General features: G+C 52.0%; 1 protein-coding gene across 1 annotated transcript; it reads left to right on the top strand.

Annotated features, from left to right (window-relative positions):
* Positions 1-7390: 7390 nt before the first annotated feature.
* On the top strand, positions 7391-16119 carry HEXA (hexosaminidase subunit alpha). The gene is made up of 14 exons (XM_058033409.1): positions 7391-7646; positions 10443-10541; positions 10839-10904; positions 11059-11105; positions 11429-11539; positions 12019-12120; positions 12208-12340; positions 12976-13156; positions 13472-13558; positions 13899-13971; positions 14515-14695; positions 14786-14876; positions 15273-15377; positions 15856-16119. Exons 1-14 carry the CDS (start codon positions 7391-7393, stop codon positions 15917-15919), a joined length of 1596 nt encoding a protein of 531 aa, XP_057889392.1. The 3' UTR covers positions 15920-16119.
* Positions 16120-19013: the final 2894 nt, after the last annotated feature.

Genomic DNA, 19013 nt, shown 5'->3' with positions numbered 1-19013 from the left:
TTGCACTGCCTCAAAATCAGAATAAAATTGCACTGAGATCCTCCAAGCAGAAGTTCCTAATCATTCCATGGGATAAGCATGAGCCCACTGCCCCTGTGGGAACCTTACTGTGCCAGGTGACATCTCCAAGCTCCACTGTTGCCTTCTAGTCCGTGAAGATGGTACTACTGGGTTTTCACTGGTGCCAGGCTTGATTCCCTTTACTCTTTGTTAATTTGGCATTTTGCAGAGAGGAGAACACACGAGTGGTTTCAGCCCCAGACCCGGGATAGACTTTTTTACCTCCTGGAGTTGACAAGTGCCCTGGGCAGTTCAGGAATGCCATTCTCAGGTGGTCTCACCCCTGCCAGAGCATCTCACCTGAGCACTGAGCTGCTACAAAGGGCAGGATGAACACTGAGGTGCTGCAGGGGCTGAGCACCCTTTGTCTCAGCCTTCCCTGCCTCCAGCATCAGCTGTGCTCAGCCTGACATAGAGGAGGCTGCTGGGCTCATTGTCTGCAGCCGTTCGGGAGCTCACAGAACTCCGGTTGGCTTGGAAACAAGGCTGCAGTCTGGCCCAGAGGAGAACCAGCTGCTCCCCCCTCTCCACCACTGTTCAGCAAGGATGTGAGAGCCTGGCACAGCCCCAGGAGGGCTCCAGGGTTACCTTCTCCCGCTGGTGCTCACCTTCCACTTCCTCATGCCCTGGGGAATCATTTCTTGCCGGGGTGAAGTGGGGCCATTCGGATGTGGTGACGTTATTCACCCACTCTGCCTGGATGAAGATGAGATTCATCAGGGCAGTATGCAGTGTAGGTGTGACAAATTTCATCAGCTCTTTGGGATAGGAGTCATCTGCTGCAGCAGGATCCTGCTTCCTGCTTCTGTCACATACAAATCCCTTGTGAAACAGGAAGAAAATTAGAAGCCACATCCCAAAGGGTGTTTATTTCCTGCTGGAACACAGCATAATGATGGCTGCAGTGACAGGGGTTTACACATGCAGGTGCCCTCAGGGATCCAGGCAGATTAAGTGTCCCATGGCCTGGTAGATGTCTCTAGAACCCTCACTGGGTACCCAGCTGCATCCTCAGACACACAGAGCTCTGCTCTGCTTAGGTCAAGATCACACAGAGGGTGTGGACTGGGCATGCACATTGCCTCATGCCATGCTACCCAGCCAATAAAGCCAGTTCTCTAATTACCCAACTTAGGTGGAATTGCAAAGGCCAGAGCTTTAATCATCCTGCCCTACATAAATGTAAGTAGCCCTGACTTGGTTCAGCTCCAGATGCACCATCTGGACATCTGCCAGGCTGGTCCCACGTCATGTGTGGGCTCTGGTGGTTGCTCCAGGTGCTCACCCCACGCTTCATCCCCAAGGGGGGCTGTGTGTCACCCCCTGGGACTCTGAGCTAGTCCTGCCCAGCTGGTGGCATGCCCAGCTCCTGGCCAACAATGACAAGGTACAAGCCTTTTTGGGGCTGCTCATCTGCCCATGGGACCCCAAGAAAGGCACTGACCAAACAATGGGGTTTGGCTTTATTGGATTTTGGCAGCTTTGGACACAAAAATCTTTGGCTGAGGTGACCTTCCCCTCAGGGACAGACCCAGGAGAGTGTTTGGGAAGGAGCTGTTCCTGGGAGCAGGGACTGCCCATCTCCATCTTTAGGGTGCTCCAAGAACCTCCCCACAGCCCTGGCCAAGGCTGCAGAGCTCAGCCCACAGCCTTGCATGGAGCCCAGAGAGAGGAGGTTCTGGAGCCAGGCTGGGAGAGCTGGGGGTGCTCACCTGAACAGGAGAAGGCTCCAGGGACACCTCAGAGCCCCTGTCAGTGCCTAAAGGGGCTCCAGGAGAGCTGGAGAGGGACTGGGGACAAGGAATGGAGGGACAGGACACAGGGAATGGCTTCCATTGCCAGAGGGCAGGGTTAGAAAGGGGAAAAATTCTTCCCTGTGGAGGCCCTGGCACAGGGTGCCCAGAGCAGCTGTGGCTGCCCATGGAAGTGTCCAAGGCCAGGCTGGACAGGGCTTGGAGCACCCTGGGATAGTGGAAGGTGTCTCTGTCCATGGCAGGGAGTGAAACAAAATGATCTTTAGGGGTAGGGACCTACCTTCCTACCCAAACCATGCTATGATTCTATGATCCCAGTAATAAATATTTATAAACAGTGATGGGATCATCCCAATGACATCCCACAGATAAAGGAAACCAGTTCTCCTTCTGCAGTTCCAGCCTTATCTTTCCCAACTGCAAGATGGGCATCAGCATTTTGCAGCTGGTTACTCCAGCAACAGTTACAATAACACATCTCAAAAATACTCTTTGGAATGAAGTTTTAGCCGTGCCTTTTGCAAAAGGCCTTTCTTTATTTTGAAATTTCCAACCAACAGTCACGTATGAAGCCCTGGTCACCCACCACTTCCTTGTAGGTGGTTGGCAAAAGGTACCTGAGAAAAGTAGGGCTGCTGCCTTTAGCTCATTTGGAGGGGATCTGCACTGTCTCTGGGGATTTTAGGACTCCAGCTACTTGAGGAAAGCCAAAAACTGCTCTTCTGCCCACTCTGAAAAATGATTTAGATCTCCATAGACACCTGGTGCTTTTTCACTTTATTCTTGCAAGAGCTTAATTACCCAAGTGATTCTAGTAACTGTTAACACTGAAGCTGACAAGAATAAAATATTGCCTTGCAATCACCTTGCTCCCCAAAGTTAAGCACGTGCTTACAGGATTTATGGGAGCGTCGCCTCTGGGCACGGGGAATTTGTCACGGCGCATCCACAGGCTCTGATTGATTCCAGCTCAGCCCCACAGCCGTGCCTGGGAGCAGCCAGGGACAGCAGCCACATGTACTCAGCCTCCACAAGAACTTGCAGCATCTCCTCGTGACAAGCCCTGATTCGTGATGCCAAAATGCTGTGAAAGTGCTGGTGCCCCACACCACAAACCGCCTGCAGATTCAGGGTGAACCTCCCATCCCACCCAGCCTCTTTCCTGCTCCCTCATTCCTTGAGGCAGGCAGGATCTCTGGAAAAAGCCTTTCTTCTCCATCACCAGAGACACACAGGGCTCCCACGCTGGGAGAAAGGAAATCCAGAAGATTTCTCAATGCCTAGGGTTTGATTTTGGGTGTCTGCACACTCTTTAACAACCTCAACCATGAGCATGGGCTGAGCAGCCCCTCACATCACCGCTCCAAAGCTGTGCAAGCTGGAGATAACCTAGAAGATAAAAAGCTCTGTGATAACATCAATAGGGGAAACACAACCAGACTGAGCTTGACTCAGGACCCCAAATCCTCCACACTGATGAACACATCTCACTTCAAGCTTTTTGATTTAAACTCCAGTCTCAAGCTCATAACTGTTGAAATAGTAAAATTGATAAGTGGTGGTCTAGCTGGGAAGGTAGGGATGTGGAAATGAGTTATCCTGTGCTTTGAAAAGTGCTGGAATGCAGCCCTGTGCCTCCAAAAGCATCCTGCCATACACCAGCTTGCTTTAGGCCCCCAAAACATCAAGATTCCTCGTGGGTGAGTTGTTACAGCTGGATGAAAACCCCCTGGATGTGGATTTAGCATCTCATGTTTAGCATCCTCTTTGTGCACATGCTAAAGCTCCACCAAATGTCTCTGGGGGCTCCTGCTGGGTGTTTAAATGTGAGCACCCATCTGCTTGATGACGAGCAACATCATCCCTGAAATACAAAGATGTGCAACAGGAGGGTCCACACCTGAAAAGCCCTGGAACATGCTGACCAGATCACCACCACAAGTAAGGACACTTCAACCCTGCAACCCTTGTGCTTGCAGTCCAAATCCCATCATAATTTTACCAAGGATTAAAGTGAAGGGGAACAAGCAAATGGAGACAGTAGTTTTGCCCAGAAAGAGATGCCAAAATCCAGGTTAGAGGTATTTCCAGGAGATGATCTGTGTTTTCCAAAGCCCTCTTCCAGCCACACCATCAACAGGTCCCTTGAGCTGGGAGTTGTTTCATTCAGGAGCAATTTTCCTGGACAGTGTTGGCTCAAAGAGCAAAGCAAATAGAAAACTCATGCCCTGTGAAGGTGTTCATGAATGGCTTCTCATCAGGGGAAGAATCTGTGTGCAAAACACCCTCCTGGTTAAATGCAGAAGCAGCCAACATTATGGGGAGTTAGGTAGCATAATAAATGGAATTATATATTTTAAAAATGCTGTGGTGCAACTGCACTGATAACCCAAAGGCCACCTTCATGCCCTGAAGTCAAACAAACCAGAAAGACTCAAATGTGACACCAGCCAGGTATTTATATCAGAATAATTAATTTGGATTGTTACCAAATTCATTGCTGGTAGCAAGCAGGTAATCCAGCAATGTCTTGGCACAGCAGTTTTTTGCAGTCCCCCAGCAAGTCCCAACTTTTGCATCAGAGAGGTGTGTAGAGTATTACCTAAGCCAGTACAACGCTGCCTGGGGTTCACTCCCTGCACGTTCCTTGCTGAAGTATCTTGGAAAAGGCCTCCCAAGGTGGTTTTATCAACCTGCAGATCTGCTCTGAGCCCAGGAGCTGGTTATTGATGGGCTACTGAAGAGCATCAGCAGCTTCAGGCTGCTGGTGCTCTGTGCCTGCCACAGGACAGAGTGCAAACCAGGTTCTTCCAGCCAAGCTCCACAGTTAGACACACACTTAAGCAGTTTTTTTTTTATGTAAAGAAACACTTGAAAATCAGACTGTTAGTCTGGATTAATGCTGGCCAGCTACAGATGAACTTCAATGAGTCATCCCCCAGAGACATCAGGTCCCCTAAAATAGCATCAGCAACTGAATCTGTAGAAAGGCTGGAATATTTGGACTGAAAGCTCTGATCACAATGCTTTACATAAGCTGGCAAACATGCCACCCTCCCCAGGCTGAAATGAGAATTCGCCTCAAGCCAGGGCACTCCCACAGTTCTGTCTCATGTGCTGGGAAGCACAGTCCTGACATTGCCTGATGCAAGACAGCAACAAACTGGCTTGTTTGGGGTGGTTTTCCTTCCACTGAAATTTTAATTCAGTGAAACTACTTGAGGACAAGTCCAGAGATACTGAAATCAACCAAATACAGTCAGAAAATGGTGGTAACAGCTGGTGCTCCAGAAGTTTGCACAGAGAAAAGCAACAAACCCAGATCAAGACCACAGAGGTTTTATGTAGACTGGCAGCAGGAAACTTGAACACAAGGAATGACAGGGGCCACTTTCCCAGAGGTCTGACAGGCTGGAATACAGGTGTTCTCTCTTCCTGCTTTGTGATGAGGACAGAGATAGAGAAGGGCCACAAAATCCTGGAAGAATAGTGAGGAAGAAGCCTGGCATGAGCCATTGTGTTGAATTTGGGTCCTGCCACCTCTGCAGGGAAAACAAGGGATGATTGTCAGGAGCCTGAGGGAACCAACAGGTTTTAATTGCCCCTTCAATTGGTCCCTCTTCTGGGACCTCCACCCATGAACCCCATAAACTCCATTCAATCTGAGATCCAGGCAACCAATTCTTCCTGATCTCTGCTATGAGATTACCTGCTCCTAGGTATTCCTAAATTGATGTTGGACTTCCTTGGTGCCTTTAATTCTCTGGGTGATACCTGGGCTGTTGGTCCAGCCCTGTGCTCTGTTAGCCTGGCTGTGGAGGTACACCCACCTGGTAAGGCTGTGCCTGTCCTTGGCTCCTGGCTCACCTTCCCATTAGATGGACTATGCTGTTTTACACAGCTGGAGAAGAAAGATGCAGTGCTGTGTAGGTGTTGAGCTCATGGCAACACCATTTGGCTCTCTTTGACCCCCTTCCTGATGGAGCCCAGCTTCTCTATCTCTAGGTGACCCTTAGTCCTAGAGATAGGAGCTCCCCATGAGCTCCCTATAAATTTTCACTAATCTCATTAAATTCCCACAATCCCATTTAGACCCAAACCTGACTGTGATCTCCTCCTGGTGCCTCATTTCCCCACAACTGTTTCACCTCCACATCACCCCCAACAACTTCACTGGAACCTCACAGGCTCCTTCAGCACTGGAGAGCACCTCCCTCCATCTCTCCCCAGCCCCACTGAAACACTTCCATGTCTTCCCAGCTCTTTTTCTTTCTCCATCAGTCCCCAGCTTTGTGCTGGTGCTATTCTAACCTTTGACAACAAGTTTCTTGTGGTTTTTTTTTTTTTTTTCCTACAAAAAGCTTTTTTCCTGTTGATCATGTTCTCTCTACACTGCTCCCATGAGGGACAATCCCTTACATTCCTCACCAGACCTTTCCATAATTCTGTCCCGCTCACACAGAATGGTTTTTCCTCTTGTGTGATGGGGCCATCTCCCTTGTCACACTTTCTCCTGTGCCATTTGTTTCATTTCCTGCTTGCTCCCATGCCTCTGGCTTGTCTCCCAGCACACCTGATACCTTGGAGTTTTCTGGGACAACAGGTTTTTAATAATTTGATGGAGTGAGTTCCCTTGTAGGTTTGTGCTGGCAATTAGATGGGTAAGATCTGGGCTTAAGGCCCTTATTTGAGTTGGGGATTGCTAAGGAAAGCAGAGCTGGAGGGAAGAAGCAAAATTAAATAGAGTTCATCTGAGGTTAAGGCTTTCCTTGGAAAAGCCAAGCCCTGCATAGAAAGCATCCCTGCACCACTTCACTGTGAGGATCCACCATGGGATAAAGCCCCTTTTATTTGTACAACCCAATCAATATTTGACTGGCCACATATAAAATATCCTTGGAAATCTGTGCAAAGGATGATTTATATATTGCTCATAAAAATACACAGCACCAACAGAAGATGCTTAAACCAAAGGTGGATCCAAAGCATGGGCAAGGGGTGCTGGTTTGAAACTGAGACAGGTCTAGTTAGGTTAGATACAAGGAAGAATTTATTTACAATGAGGGTGGTGAGGCCCTGGTGTAGGTTGCCCAGAGAAGCTGTAGGTGCCCCATCCCTGGAAGTGTCCAAAGCCAGGTTGGACACAGGGATTGGAGCAAGGTGGGACAGAGGAAGATGTCCCTGCTCATGGCTGGGGCTGGAATTAAATAGTCTTTAAGATCCCTTTCAGCCCAAACACTACATGATTCCACAAAAGCAGCACGGGTGAAATACGTGATTTAAACCCTCAACCTCCTCAAACCCCCAGGCTAAGGCTCCCTGACGGCAGAAATCATGGCTGGGGTGGGGGAGCTGTAAAGCTTGAAGGCTGGGACAGAAATTATTTTCAGTGGGGAGCTGCAGGGGTTTCCGAACTTTATTACAAGAGAACGAGGGAAGGGTGGACTGGCGGGGGAGGCTGTGGGGCTGAGGGGACAGCGGAGGGGAGGCCGTGAGGGCGGGCCCGAGCTGCCATTTCGCGGCCGCCCGGCCCCCCGCTGTCGGGCGGTGCCGCCTCCCTCAGGCTCGGGCGCGACATGGCGGCGGCGCGGGCGCTGCAGCTGTCGCTGCTCCGGCTGCTGCTGCTCCCGCCACTGCTGCTGCCGGGCCCGGCGGGGGCCGTGTGGCCGCAGCCCCAGGCCCAGAGCTTCCCGCCCGGCGGCGGCCGCTGCCCGGTGCCGGCCCGCCGGTTCCGCTTCGCCGTGGCGGACGGCTCGGCCGTGGGGCCGGGCTGCGCCGTGCTGGACGCCGCCTTCCAGCGGTACTGGCCGCTGCTCTTCGGCCGTGCCACCGGTGAGGGCCGCGGCGGGCGCTGACCCTTTTTCTCCGTGGCTTTGAGCTTAAACAGCCCCCCACACCCTCCTAATTTTGGGGTCAGACCGCGGGGTTTGGTGGCCGTGTGCCTCCCCTCAGTTCTGCGGCGGCAGGTGGGGTGGGAGTTGTGGCTTGGATGGAGTCCGGTGGCAAGGGCAGCGATGGGTTGGGATTTGGAGAGCAATGCCTATGGCACGTGTGGAAGGAATCTAATCGAGTTTGGCACGGCACTAGTTGTCCTTCTGCCAGGATTTCGGCTCTCGCTATCAAGAGTTTTCTCTGTTTCATTTTTTGCTTCCTCCAGGTAGTGTTAATCTCTCATTTCACTTCCTTCTCTTGTGGCTGCAGGGAGAGCTGCTCCCAGTCTTGCAGCCATTCCTGCTTCAGGGTTACTGCTCAGTCTTGGCTGTTCTCATTCGTAGCAGCCCTCGGTGGCCTGTGTGAGGTCTCACCTTGAGGAAAGACTTGCTGCTTTGTGTGTGTTCTTCCAAGTACATACTTGTGCCACAGGACACCTCTGCCAAAGTGGAGCTGCTGAAAGTCCTGAGGCAGCATGGCTTTCCTGCCAGGGAGGGATTAGCTCCTGGATTAATCCTGAAATTGTAGGATAAGATGAGGAAAGGCAAAAGCTTTGAGAGTCTGGATTTGCTATAGGACAGGCTCTAAAGGTTTCTTGAACCCAGACTTCTTCATGACAGCACCCATTGCTTGCCTGGGATGAGCTGCAGGAAATCTCTTGGCTGTGGAGCCGACATGCAGGGATGCTCAGTAGCTGCGTGGGTCTGCTGCAGCCTGAAGTGCTATATGCAGGGAGTATGAAGCACTTCATTCATCAAAAAGAGCTAGTAACTCTGCTCCTGAGTGTTTTAAATGTCAGTGTGAACTCTGTCGCTGCTGATCAAAGCAGAGAAGGGTGGCAGTGTTGGAAGCCGCTTGGCTTTGTCTTGAGTACATCATACTTTGAAAAAAGCAGGTTTGAAACAGAGAACCCTTTGGCTTATTTTATTTCTTCAACTCTTGTGAGTAGAAGTAGAAATAAATTTTGATTTGAGAGCCAGAAAGACTCCTCTTGGTTCTCTTTTGCTGCTAGGAACTAAAAACAGCTGATCTAATTATTCACGCTCTCCTGTTCCACTCAGAGGGGAAATGTGACCATCAAATCACTTGGAGCAACACTGCGATCACAAGATCCAGCTCACACTCATCACTTTCCATATGCCCTGCTTTCTGATGTTCAAGCTACACAAATTATTTTAAGGCCTTTTTTCCCCTCTTTTCCTTCAGGTTTTTTTTTTTTTTTTTTTTGGTTGTTTTTTTCCGCATGGGTGGTTAGTAAGAACAGGCAGTGGAAACCTTGGATGAAAGGAAATAATTTGTATTAATAGAGGAAATAAATGGCAGAAAGCATTTTCTGGCTGGGCTGCCTTGCAGGTGTGGTTGGTGGTGGTGTCTGTCTGCACCTTGGCTTTGGGGGCCGTGTTTGGGTTGGGAAGCACCTCAGCCAGCAGGTTCAAACACGGTGTGTGATGGTGGCACCAATTCTGTGGGGGCTCCTCAGCAGAATGAGTGCTGCCAGGCCTGGGAGCGGCTGTTCCCGGTGAGCAGCCGCCTTCCCGAGCGGAGGGAGCAGGTCTTGCTGTGCTGCTTGCACATCTGTGAGGTTGCCTTGGCTACCAGCTTGTCTGCAGCCGAGAGGAAAGCTCAAAACAGGGCTGGCTTCAAGCTGTTTTCCTTCTCTCTGCAGAGGTTTCGTCATCCCTTCATGGAGAAATCGGGATTTCTGTGAGCTCCTGTGAGCTGTGGAGCAGGGGCTCTCTGCATTTCTCTGAAATGCTGGCAGTGCCACAGTCTCTCTGGAAACTTCTAGGTGCTCTTGGTTCATTCAAAACCAAACTCCTTATTTTCAGTGACCACATTGAGCTTTGGCTGTTTTGGGAATGCTGTGGGGTGTAGGTACAGACCTTGGCTGGGATGAGCAGGGTCCCACCCTGCCACCCCATGTTCCTTCTGGCAACTGACTGCTCTAAGTCCATTGTACCCCAATGAAGGTTGAGTATCCATTTGGAATGGGGGAGTGACTCAAGTGGGAATTCAGGCTTGTGCATCCTTGGAAGTGCTCTTCAGTTAGGGAAGTGTGCCCAGAGCTCCTGCTTGAGGTCTAAATGGGACTGGGTTCATTTCTCTGGCTGCTGCACCTGGGACCTGCTCTGCAGAAGGTGAAGTCAGTTGGGAGCTTTCTGAGCTGGGTGAGACCTTTTGATCTCCTCTAACTCAGCCCAGTTTAGCAGCTTCAGTTTCCACCCTTTTTAAAAGGAAGGTGGAAACATTCACGTTTTCTTTGCCCTTTTCCAAGAAGTTTGGGTAGAGCAGAGCTCTTGGGCTTGTAGTTTTTTGCAGTGCCGGGAGATCTTGGAAACAAGAAGCTCTTCACCCTCCTGGAGAAGCTTTCACTAGCCCTGGCTGTAGTGTAAGAGCCAGGGCTGGTGTCCAGGAAACTTCAGGGGCTGCTGCTAGTCTGTATTCTGATGTTTCTCCTCTCTTGTGTGCTCCTTTAAGCTTCCTTGTGGGCTTCCTCACAGGTTGGGATCAGCTCATGTTCTGCTTGGTTGTGTTGAAATTAACCCCTGCTGAGCACCATGGTGTCTGTTTTGGGGTGCAGGAAGGGGTGCCTGTGTCTGCCTCCATCCCTAGCTGGGCTGGGAGGATGCTGGTAGGCTTGAAAGCAGGGAAAAGAGCTGGGATGGGGTTGATGTGCATGGTCTGTGTCCTTTGCAGAGAATGAGCCGTCCTGGGAAACACCCTGCGCCAGTCTTCTCGTCTATGTTTCCACTCCAGGCTGTGATGGATTTCCCAGCCTGGACTCCAGCGAGAGCTGTAAGTGACAGGGTTGGGAGTGAGAGGGAATGTGGCTGTTTCTGTGCCTGTCACTGGGAAGTAGCACTGTGCAGTTACCCTTGGATTTGGGGAGGGCATAAATTCCCTGCTCTTGAGACACTGGGGCAGGGCAGGAGGGACATTCCTGAGGGTGCTGATAAAGCAGTGGAGAGAGGATTAAAACAGCATGAGAGGGCCAAAATTCAGTTCTCTGGGGTCTGGGGGTGCAGTTCTGTACTGAGCCCTGCCCAGTGCTGTCGTGGCAGTGTGGGACATCCCCCTGATGCTCTTTTTCAGATAAGCTGTCTGTCTCCAAAGGCTCCATGCTGCTCTCAGCAGAGACCATCTGGGGAGCTCTCCGAGGTGAGCTGTGCTTCCCACAGGGCATTCCCACTCTCCCTGCCTCGGGCCTGTGGGGATGTCTCCAGTGCCTCTCTCTTTCCATAGACTTTGTTAATTGAGCTCTGCTCCTTTGGGGGTGTCTGTGCTGACAAAGGGGCTGTGTGTTTTCCTGCAGGCCTGGAAACATTCAGCCAGCTTGTTGGGAGAGATGAAAATGGCATGGTGAGTCCTGGCCTCATCCCCTGGGGGCAGGCAGCTCCCCATAGTGCCCCAGCCCCCATGGGGACAGACTGAGGTTGCTGGGATGCTTGGGATGAGTGGGCACGGCCTTGGCAAGGGCCAAGTGGAAATTCATGGATCCAGCCAGATCCCTGCCTTCTGAGTGGGTAAAGAAGTGCTGCAGCTTTTTCTGGACACTGCACTCTGGGCAGCGAGGGCACCTCTGTCCTGCCAGCCCTGGGGACAATGGTGACCCTCAGTGCCTCTTGCTAATGGCCATTTGTCCAACATGCTGCTCACATCTTCCTCGTGTCTTCTGTGTGCAGTACTACATCAATGAGACAGAAATTGTGGACTTTCCCCGCTTCCCTCACCGGGGACTGTTGCTGGACACCTCTCGTCACTACCTGCCTCTGAAAGCTATCCTGGAAACTCTGGTAGGACATCCATGCTGGGAGATGAAATGGCTTAATTGAGTGTCCCTTCCCCTGTGACAACTGAGCTCCCTTGTTTGGGTGATTTATCAGCTGCCTTTGTTAAAAAGAACACTCTGAGATATTTTGGATCCCTGCAGTCCAGGTTACTCTTCAGGGCTGAGTTGTTTCTAGGGCAAGGGAAAATACTGGCAAAGGTGGGTGGTGGTTCTCTGCTCATCCCAAGCAGAATAAAACTCCCAGATCTCCACCAGTGGCTCAGTTACAGGGAGAACTGGGATTTTACTAAGCAGAAGTATTCCGACCCTGTGCAACTTTTGTGTTTAGAGAGAGGTGTCTGAATCTCTCTTGGATCCTGGGTAGCATTTAGGGACTCTGCCTTGTCCTTCTGGAGCTGGAGGACGTTGTTCTCTATCTGTGTCAAGCTGGGTGACCTTTCAGAAGGGATGGGACATGTTCATCTTTGTCCTGTTCCTTCCCAGGACGTCATGGCTTACAACAAGTTCAATGTGTTTCACTGGCACATTGTGGACGACCCATCATTCCCCTATGAGAGTTCCACGTTCCCAGAGCTCAGCAAGCAGGTAATGATCACCATGTAAAGCCCAGTTCAGATGAGCAGATCCCTGCCTCTGCTCCTGAGCAAGGCACTGAGCTTTCCTGTGTCCCAGGGGGCCTTCAATGCCATGACCCACGTGTACACAGCCAGCGACGTGCGCAGCGTCATCGAGTACGCGCGGCTGCGCGGCATCCGAGTCATCGCCGAGTTCGACACCCCCGGCCACACGCTCTCCTGGGGGCCAGGTGAGGAGCACACCCTGCCTGCTGCTGCCCTGAGGAGGCTTGGAGCTGTCCCAGGGGCAGGAATGGGTGCTGCAGTCTGCACCCTCAAAGCTGGGTGTGGGCAGCAGTGTCCCACAGGCTGCCTTTGATGAGGAGCAAACCGTTATTTGGGGGATGTGGGACCCAGTGGTCCAACTTCAAGAGCAAAATTCAAAGGGAAACATTTCCATCTTTTCTTGGGTCCAAGCTGGGTGGTTTTTTTATGGGAGCATCTGCTCTTTCAAAACTAAGATCATGGCTTATTGCAAGGATCTTGTGTTTAACTGAGGGTGCAGCTGGCCAAGCTTCCTTGCTCTGCTCAGCTGTGTCCCAGTCCTGACACACTGCTATCTGCTCCAGGGACTGTGTCTCCTATGTCTAGAAGTGCAAGAAGCTCCGGGATAACATTCCACTGGTTTTTTTCTCTCTCCTTTCCCTGCCTCCAAATGACAGGGCCCATGTTAGAATTCTCCGTGTTTGTGGTCACAGCTGGAACTGTGGCTGTCCCTCCATTCCTGTCCCCTGACAGGCCCTAAGCTGTGGATTGAGGGGCATTGTAGAGGATGATATGGCCACACTTTGCCCCTTCCTCACCATCCTGCATTTGTTATCATCAGGTGCTCCAGGCCTCCTGACTCCCTGCTATGTGGGCCAGGGTCCTTCTGGAGTCTATGGGCCCATCAACCCCATTGTTAACAGCACCTACCAGTTTGTGACCAGTTTGTTCCAAGAGATCAGCGCTGTGTTCCCAGACTTCTATCTCCACCTCGGTGGTGATGAGGTGGATTTCACGTGCTGGTGAGTTTGAGATCAGTCTGGATGGGGGCTGGGGGTAAGTATTTGGGATTGGAGTCCCAACCCGTAGATTCTTGGTCATGAGCTTTGGTGTCGTGGTCTCCCAGGGCAGGGGTAGTGGTGGTGCTTGGGATTTTTGGGATTTCTGTGCTCATGGTGATGCTGAATGTAGGGAGCTGCTGGTGCTGGTGATGGTCCAGCCACAGGTCTGGAATACCTGGGTAAGCCTTGGACTGATGTGGGAGGGTCTTGACCATGCCTTGACCTTACTGCAAAGCTAAGGTTGCAATGGTTTTATTTCTTCTCTTTGGTGCGCAGGAAATCCAATCCAGAAATCCGTGCTTTCATGGTTCAGATGGGCCTTGGTCAAGATTACAAAAAATTAGAGTCTTTCTACATCCAGAGGTAAGGACAGGACATCCAGGGCCTGCTGCTGCACTGTGTGACCAGCTCAAATGTCTGCTGTCCTGGGGACACCAGATGTCCTTTCCAGGAGCTTCCCTGTTGGTCATGTCTCCCTGACCCCAAAAGGGAACATTTTAGTGGGAGACTGACCACAAAAAAGCCTGGGGCTGAGGAGAAAGAAGCCCCATAAGGGGCTGTGCTCTTTCTCTTCTCCTTCAGAAGCACCTCCACATCCTGCTGAGGGTGTTGGGAATATCTGTGCTGCTCCTTAGGCTGTATGTAACCACCAAAGAGGGAAATCAGTGAGATCACCCAAAACTTGGTACTTTTCCCCCTCCAGGCTTCTGGACATCGTCTCTTCCCTTGGCAAAGGTTATATTGTGTGGCAGGAGGTGTTTGACAACGACGTGAAGGTGAGAGCTGCCTGTGCTGGGTGAGCAGTGCCAGCACCCCCCTGACACACTGTGTGCTCTGGGGGGGCTGTGCTGGGGTGAACAGTGCCAGCACCCCCTGACACACTGTGTGCTCTGGGGGGGCTGTGCTGGGGTGAGCAGTGCCAGCACCCCCCTGACACACTGTGTGCTCTGGAGGGGCTGTGCTGGGGGGAACAGTGCCAGCACCCCCTGACACACTGTGTGCTCTGGGGCTGGTGGGTGTTACTCTGCAGTGGGAGTGTGGTCGGTCTCAAGATGGTGCTGCCAGTGAGCTGCCCTCATCTTGGCTTTGTCACACTGCTGCCAATGCTCTGCTTGCTCTAGGGTGCAGGTTTTAACCCTTCCCAGGACACACTGCAAATGTTCCTGCAAACCAGATGGGGAGTGGCTCAAAAATGAAGCCCAAGTCTGCCTCAGCTTCCTTTTGGGGGTGTGGAGGGGTCAGGGCACTCTGCTCAGGGGAGCAGGTGATGTTCCTGTCACTGCACTGATCCCTGCCCTGTGTTCACCTGCGCTCCTCAGCTGAGGCCTGACACCATCATCCACGTGTGGAAGGAGAATGACCTGCAGTACCTGAACGAGATTGCCAATGTCACCAGGTCTGGCTACAGGGCTCTGCTCTCTGCTCCCTGGTACCTCAACCGCATCTCCTACGGGCAGGACTGGATAAAAGCATATAAGGTGGAGCCCTTGATGTTTGAAGGTGTGTTCCTTGTGTCCCCTTTCTGCATGGCAGCTGCCTTGGCACTCAGGTGCAGTGCCAGGAGTGGCTGTTTTGCTGTCCCCTCCACAGGCAGCCCTGAGCAGAAGGCCCTGGTGATCGGTGGCGAGGCCTGCATGTGGGGTGAATATGTGGATGTCACCAACCTGACCCCCAGGCTCTGGTAAGAGGGACCACAGGGAGGTCACTTGGGTTGTGTGGGGCTGGGCTTGCATCCCTTTTCTTTGCCATCGAGTGTCGTGGGCTGAACTCATGGGTTTGGTCTGCACATGGTGACTGTCCCTGTCCTCCCTGTGCTGGTAACAGCTTCACTGGGCTGAAATGGGAGTTTGCAAAGCTGTAACAACCTGCTGCTGCAACCAGGTTGTGTTTAACACCCCTCTGTGCTGTCACCCTGGTCTGCTCCTGATGGGCACATGTCCAGGAACGGACCTTGGGATACTCTGAAGCCTTTGTGTGTGGAAGGACACTGGTTAGGAAAGTGCTTGGGAGTTCAGGGCTTCAGGTAAGAATCTTGTGAGCTCCCCTCTGTCCTGACTGCCTGTCCCTTGTCTTCAAGGCCAAGAGCTGGGGCCGTAGCTGAGAGACTCTGGAGCAATGAGACTGTTGGGAACGTGCAGGACGCGTACGCCCGGCTGGCGGAGTTCCGCTGCACGCTGCTCGGGTAACCATCCCGGGGCAGCAGCCTTGCCCTGCTGCTCTGGGCTCAACCCTGGGAGGGCAGGAGGGAGAGGGGCTTGCCCTGCTGCAGAATGACCCTTGTTCCTCTGGAAAGCCCTGGGTTTTGTGCTGCCTGTGCGTGGGCAGAGCTTGCTTTGTGCAGCGCTGGAGGAGCGCTCCTGCTGCTGGCGTGGGCTGGTGGCTCTGGCGAGGAGAGGGCTTTGTGCTGAGGAAGGAGGGGACTTGTCAGCTCTTGCCACTCCTCTTGCAGCACCAGCTTCCCCAGGAAACCTGTCCTCACCCCGTGCTCCCACACATGAGCAAAAAACTGAGTTTATAAGCACAGGGATGAAAACCACTCTCTCCTTGTCACACCTGAAACGGGACACCCACAGCCACCCTGTGCCACTGGACACCCTCAGACCTGGTGGTGTCTCTGCCTGTGCCCTCTCCCTGATGCCATCCTTCTGTTCTCTTCCCAGGCGTGGTGTCCAGGCACAGCCTCTCTACGTTGGATACTGTGAGCATGAATTTGGCGAGGTTTGAAGGAGAGCCCCACTGCCCTGTCTCTGTGCATGCAGGAGGAATGTTCCCCCCTCAGAAGGACAGGGGGACCCCTTCCCACCCCACCCTCTGCTCTGGCTTCATTACAATGAACAGTTCTTTTGCCTCGGCATGCACTTTTTACCTCTTTTTCTATTTTTATTTCTTTAAATCTATAAATAAATGACCCCAAAGAGGAAAAAGGTGCCTATTCCTGCTCATCTGGGGCTTGGGACAGTGTGCAAGGGTTAGCAGGAGATGGGTAGGGCTTGCTCCAGAGATGCTATTGGAAAAGCATCATCCTGGCAGCTCTGGAGTTTGCAGGGTGCCTGCTCAGCTGGATGAACTGTGCTTAGCCTCTGCTGTTGTCCCAGGGTTTGCTTCTGCAGTCACATTGTGCTGTGAGGTCCTGTCCTTGTCCCTTCTGTCTCCTCTGATGGCCAGGCCTGCAAGCCACCACCTCTGCTGCCCTAAACCCTGGTTGCTGCCACCTCCTGTGACTTTTCCTCAGCAGATGACACCCTGGAGCCCCTCTGAGGAGCCCTTGCAAATCTGCTGAGTGGTGCATGGGCACTACAAAATCTCTGCTCAGCTCTTCAGGCTGTCACCTCTGCCTGGGATTTGGCCATCTGACCCATCCTCCTCCTGCTCTGTTACTCTCAGGGTGGGGAGCTCAGCTCCAGGTCTCCTCCATCCAGAGGGGTTGGTTTCAATGGTGTTTACCTTGGAGAAGAAACCAGTGTTGCTGCTGTCCCACAGATCTGGGACAGGTGTGATTGTTGTCCTTCCATGGCTGGGATTGCCGTGCTGGAAACGGCATTCAGCTGAAAGCAGGGAATCTGTCAGGGAGAAATCCTGGCTGGCTGGGACTGTTTTATGTGTGTCTTGGTCTTGAGTGAGTGAGATGCACTGTTATGGCTGGAAACCTTTCATGACTGAAATTGAAATTAAAAATAGCGAATTAACAGGTATTACTGCCTCCTATTTTTACAAATCAGATTTTTTTCCTTTTTTTTTCCTTCCCAACGTGCTGTAACGTGGTACTTTGGCTGGGTGCTTTTGTTACTGCAGGGAGCTGCTGCCAGCAGGGCTGGGGCAAGCAGGACCCTGGCTTTGGGATGGGTGTTCTGTTCAAAAGAATGTTGCTCTGTTCCCACAGATGATGCTATCCCATTCCCTGCCCTCATTCCACCCTCCCTTCTGCCTTGCTGGGCTCCCTTTCCCCCATAACCAGGTGTGAGAGCCCCCAGGGCTTGGGATACCCACGGAGGACCCCCAATACTGAAGCCTGGTGTGATCCAGGTTAAACATCCCCCACGATCCCATTTCCCAGGGTGTCTGCAGCAGCATTTTCCCAAACCCGCCCTCACGGAGGTGGCTCGGTGACGTTTCCAGCCCCGGACGGGCCGGGATCCCGGGAGCGCCCCGCTCTCCCCGCCGCGGCTTTGCCGGGTGGCCCGTTCCTTCCAGAACATCTATTTTGGTCGTGTAAAACTTGCCGGGGAGCAGGGAACAGGGAACAGGCAGCGTGTGAATCACTCGGGGCCAACGGGTTTAAAAATAAACCCAAGCGGCGGCGAGGAGCAGCCGCCAAGCCCCCGGATTCCGGCAGGATTGTGCTCCACACGTCCCAAACCCACCCGTGGGCACCGGCACCAGCCAGGGGAGTTTATTGGAACACACTCACAGCGGCGGGCACCTGTGTGCATGGCGTGTGTGAGTGCTTGTAAACACGTGTGTGCATCGGGTGTGTGCCTGCAAGCGTGTGTGCAAGGTGTAAATACTCGGGGTGTGTTATGTGCGTGCTTGTAAATACTTGGTGTGTGTTATGTGTGTGCTTGTAAACACGTGTGTGCATCGGGTGTGTGCCTGCAAGCGTGTGTGCAAGGTGTAAATACTCAGTGTGTGTTATGTGTGTGCTTGTAAATACTTGGTGTGTGTTATGTGCGTGCTTGTAAACACGTGTGCACTGTGGGCATCATATGTATGTGCTTGTAAACACGTGTGTGCATCGGGTGTGTGACTGCAAGCATGTGTGCAAGGTGTAAATACTTGGTGTGTGTTATGTGTGTGCTTGTAAATACTTGGTGTGTGTTATGTGTGTGCTTGTAAACACGTGTGCGCTGTGGGCATCATATCTATGTGCTTGTAAACACGTGTGCACTGTGGGCATCATGTGTATGTGCTTGTAAACACGTGTGTGCATTGGAGGTGTGACTGCAAGCGTGTGTGCAAGGTGTAAATACTCGGGGTGTGTTATGTGCGTGCTTGTAAATACTTGGTGTGTGTTATGTATGTGCTTGTAAACACGTGTGTGCATCGGGTGTGTGCCTGCAAGCATGTGTGCAAGGTGTAAATACTCGGGGTGTGTTATGTGTGTGCTTGTAAATACTTGGTGTGTGTTATGTATGTGCTTGTAAACACGTGTGTGCATCGGGTGTGTGCCTGCAAGCGTGTGTGCAAGGTGTAAATACTCGGTGTGTGTTATGTGTGTGCTTGTAAACACGTGTGCGCTGTGGGCATCATATCTATGTGCTTGTAAACACGTGTGCACTGTGGGCATCATATCTATGTGCTTGTAAACACGTGTGTGCTGTGGGCATCATATGTATGTGCTTGTAAACGCGTGTGTGCATCAGGTGTGTGCCTGGAAGTGTGTGTGCAATGTGTAAATACTCAGGGTGTGTTATGTGCATGCTTGTAAACACGTGTGCGCTGTGGGCATCATATGTATGTGCTTGTAAACACGTGTGTGCATCAGGTGTGTGCCTGCAAGTGTGTGTGCAATGTGTAAATACTCGGGGTGTGTTATGTGCGTGCTTGTAAACACGTGTGCACTGTGGGCATTGTGTGTGTGTGCTTGTAAACACGTGTGTGCTTGTGAGCACACACTTGCACACATGTGGTTGTGGGTCCTCACATCCCCTCATGCACACACATGCATTAAGGGTCCTTGCACGGGTGCACTCACACATGCACAAATGCACTCGCTCACATGTGCATGTGGGTCCTCGTGCACAAACTGGCACACGTGCATATAGGTGCTTGCATGCATACACTTGTGTACATGCCTGCACACCTGTCCATATGGAGCCTT

The sequence above is a fragment of the Melospiza georgiana genome, chromosome 13 (genome assembly GCF_028018845.1).
Source record: "Melospiza georgiana isolate bMelGeo1 chromosome 13, bMelGeo1.pri, whole genome shotgun sequence".
Taxonomy (NCBI): Eukaryota; Metazoa; Chordata; class Aves; order Passeriformes; family Passerellidae; genus Melospiza; species Melospiza georgiana.
Note: the sequence above shows the minus strand (reverse complement) of the source record. Positions and strands in the feature narration are given on the sequence as shown.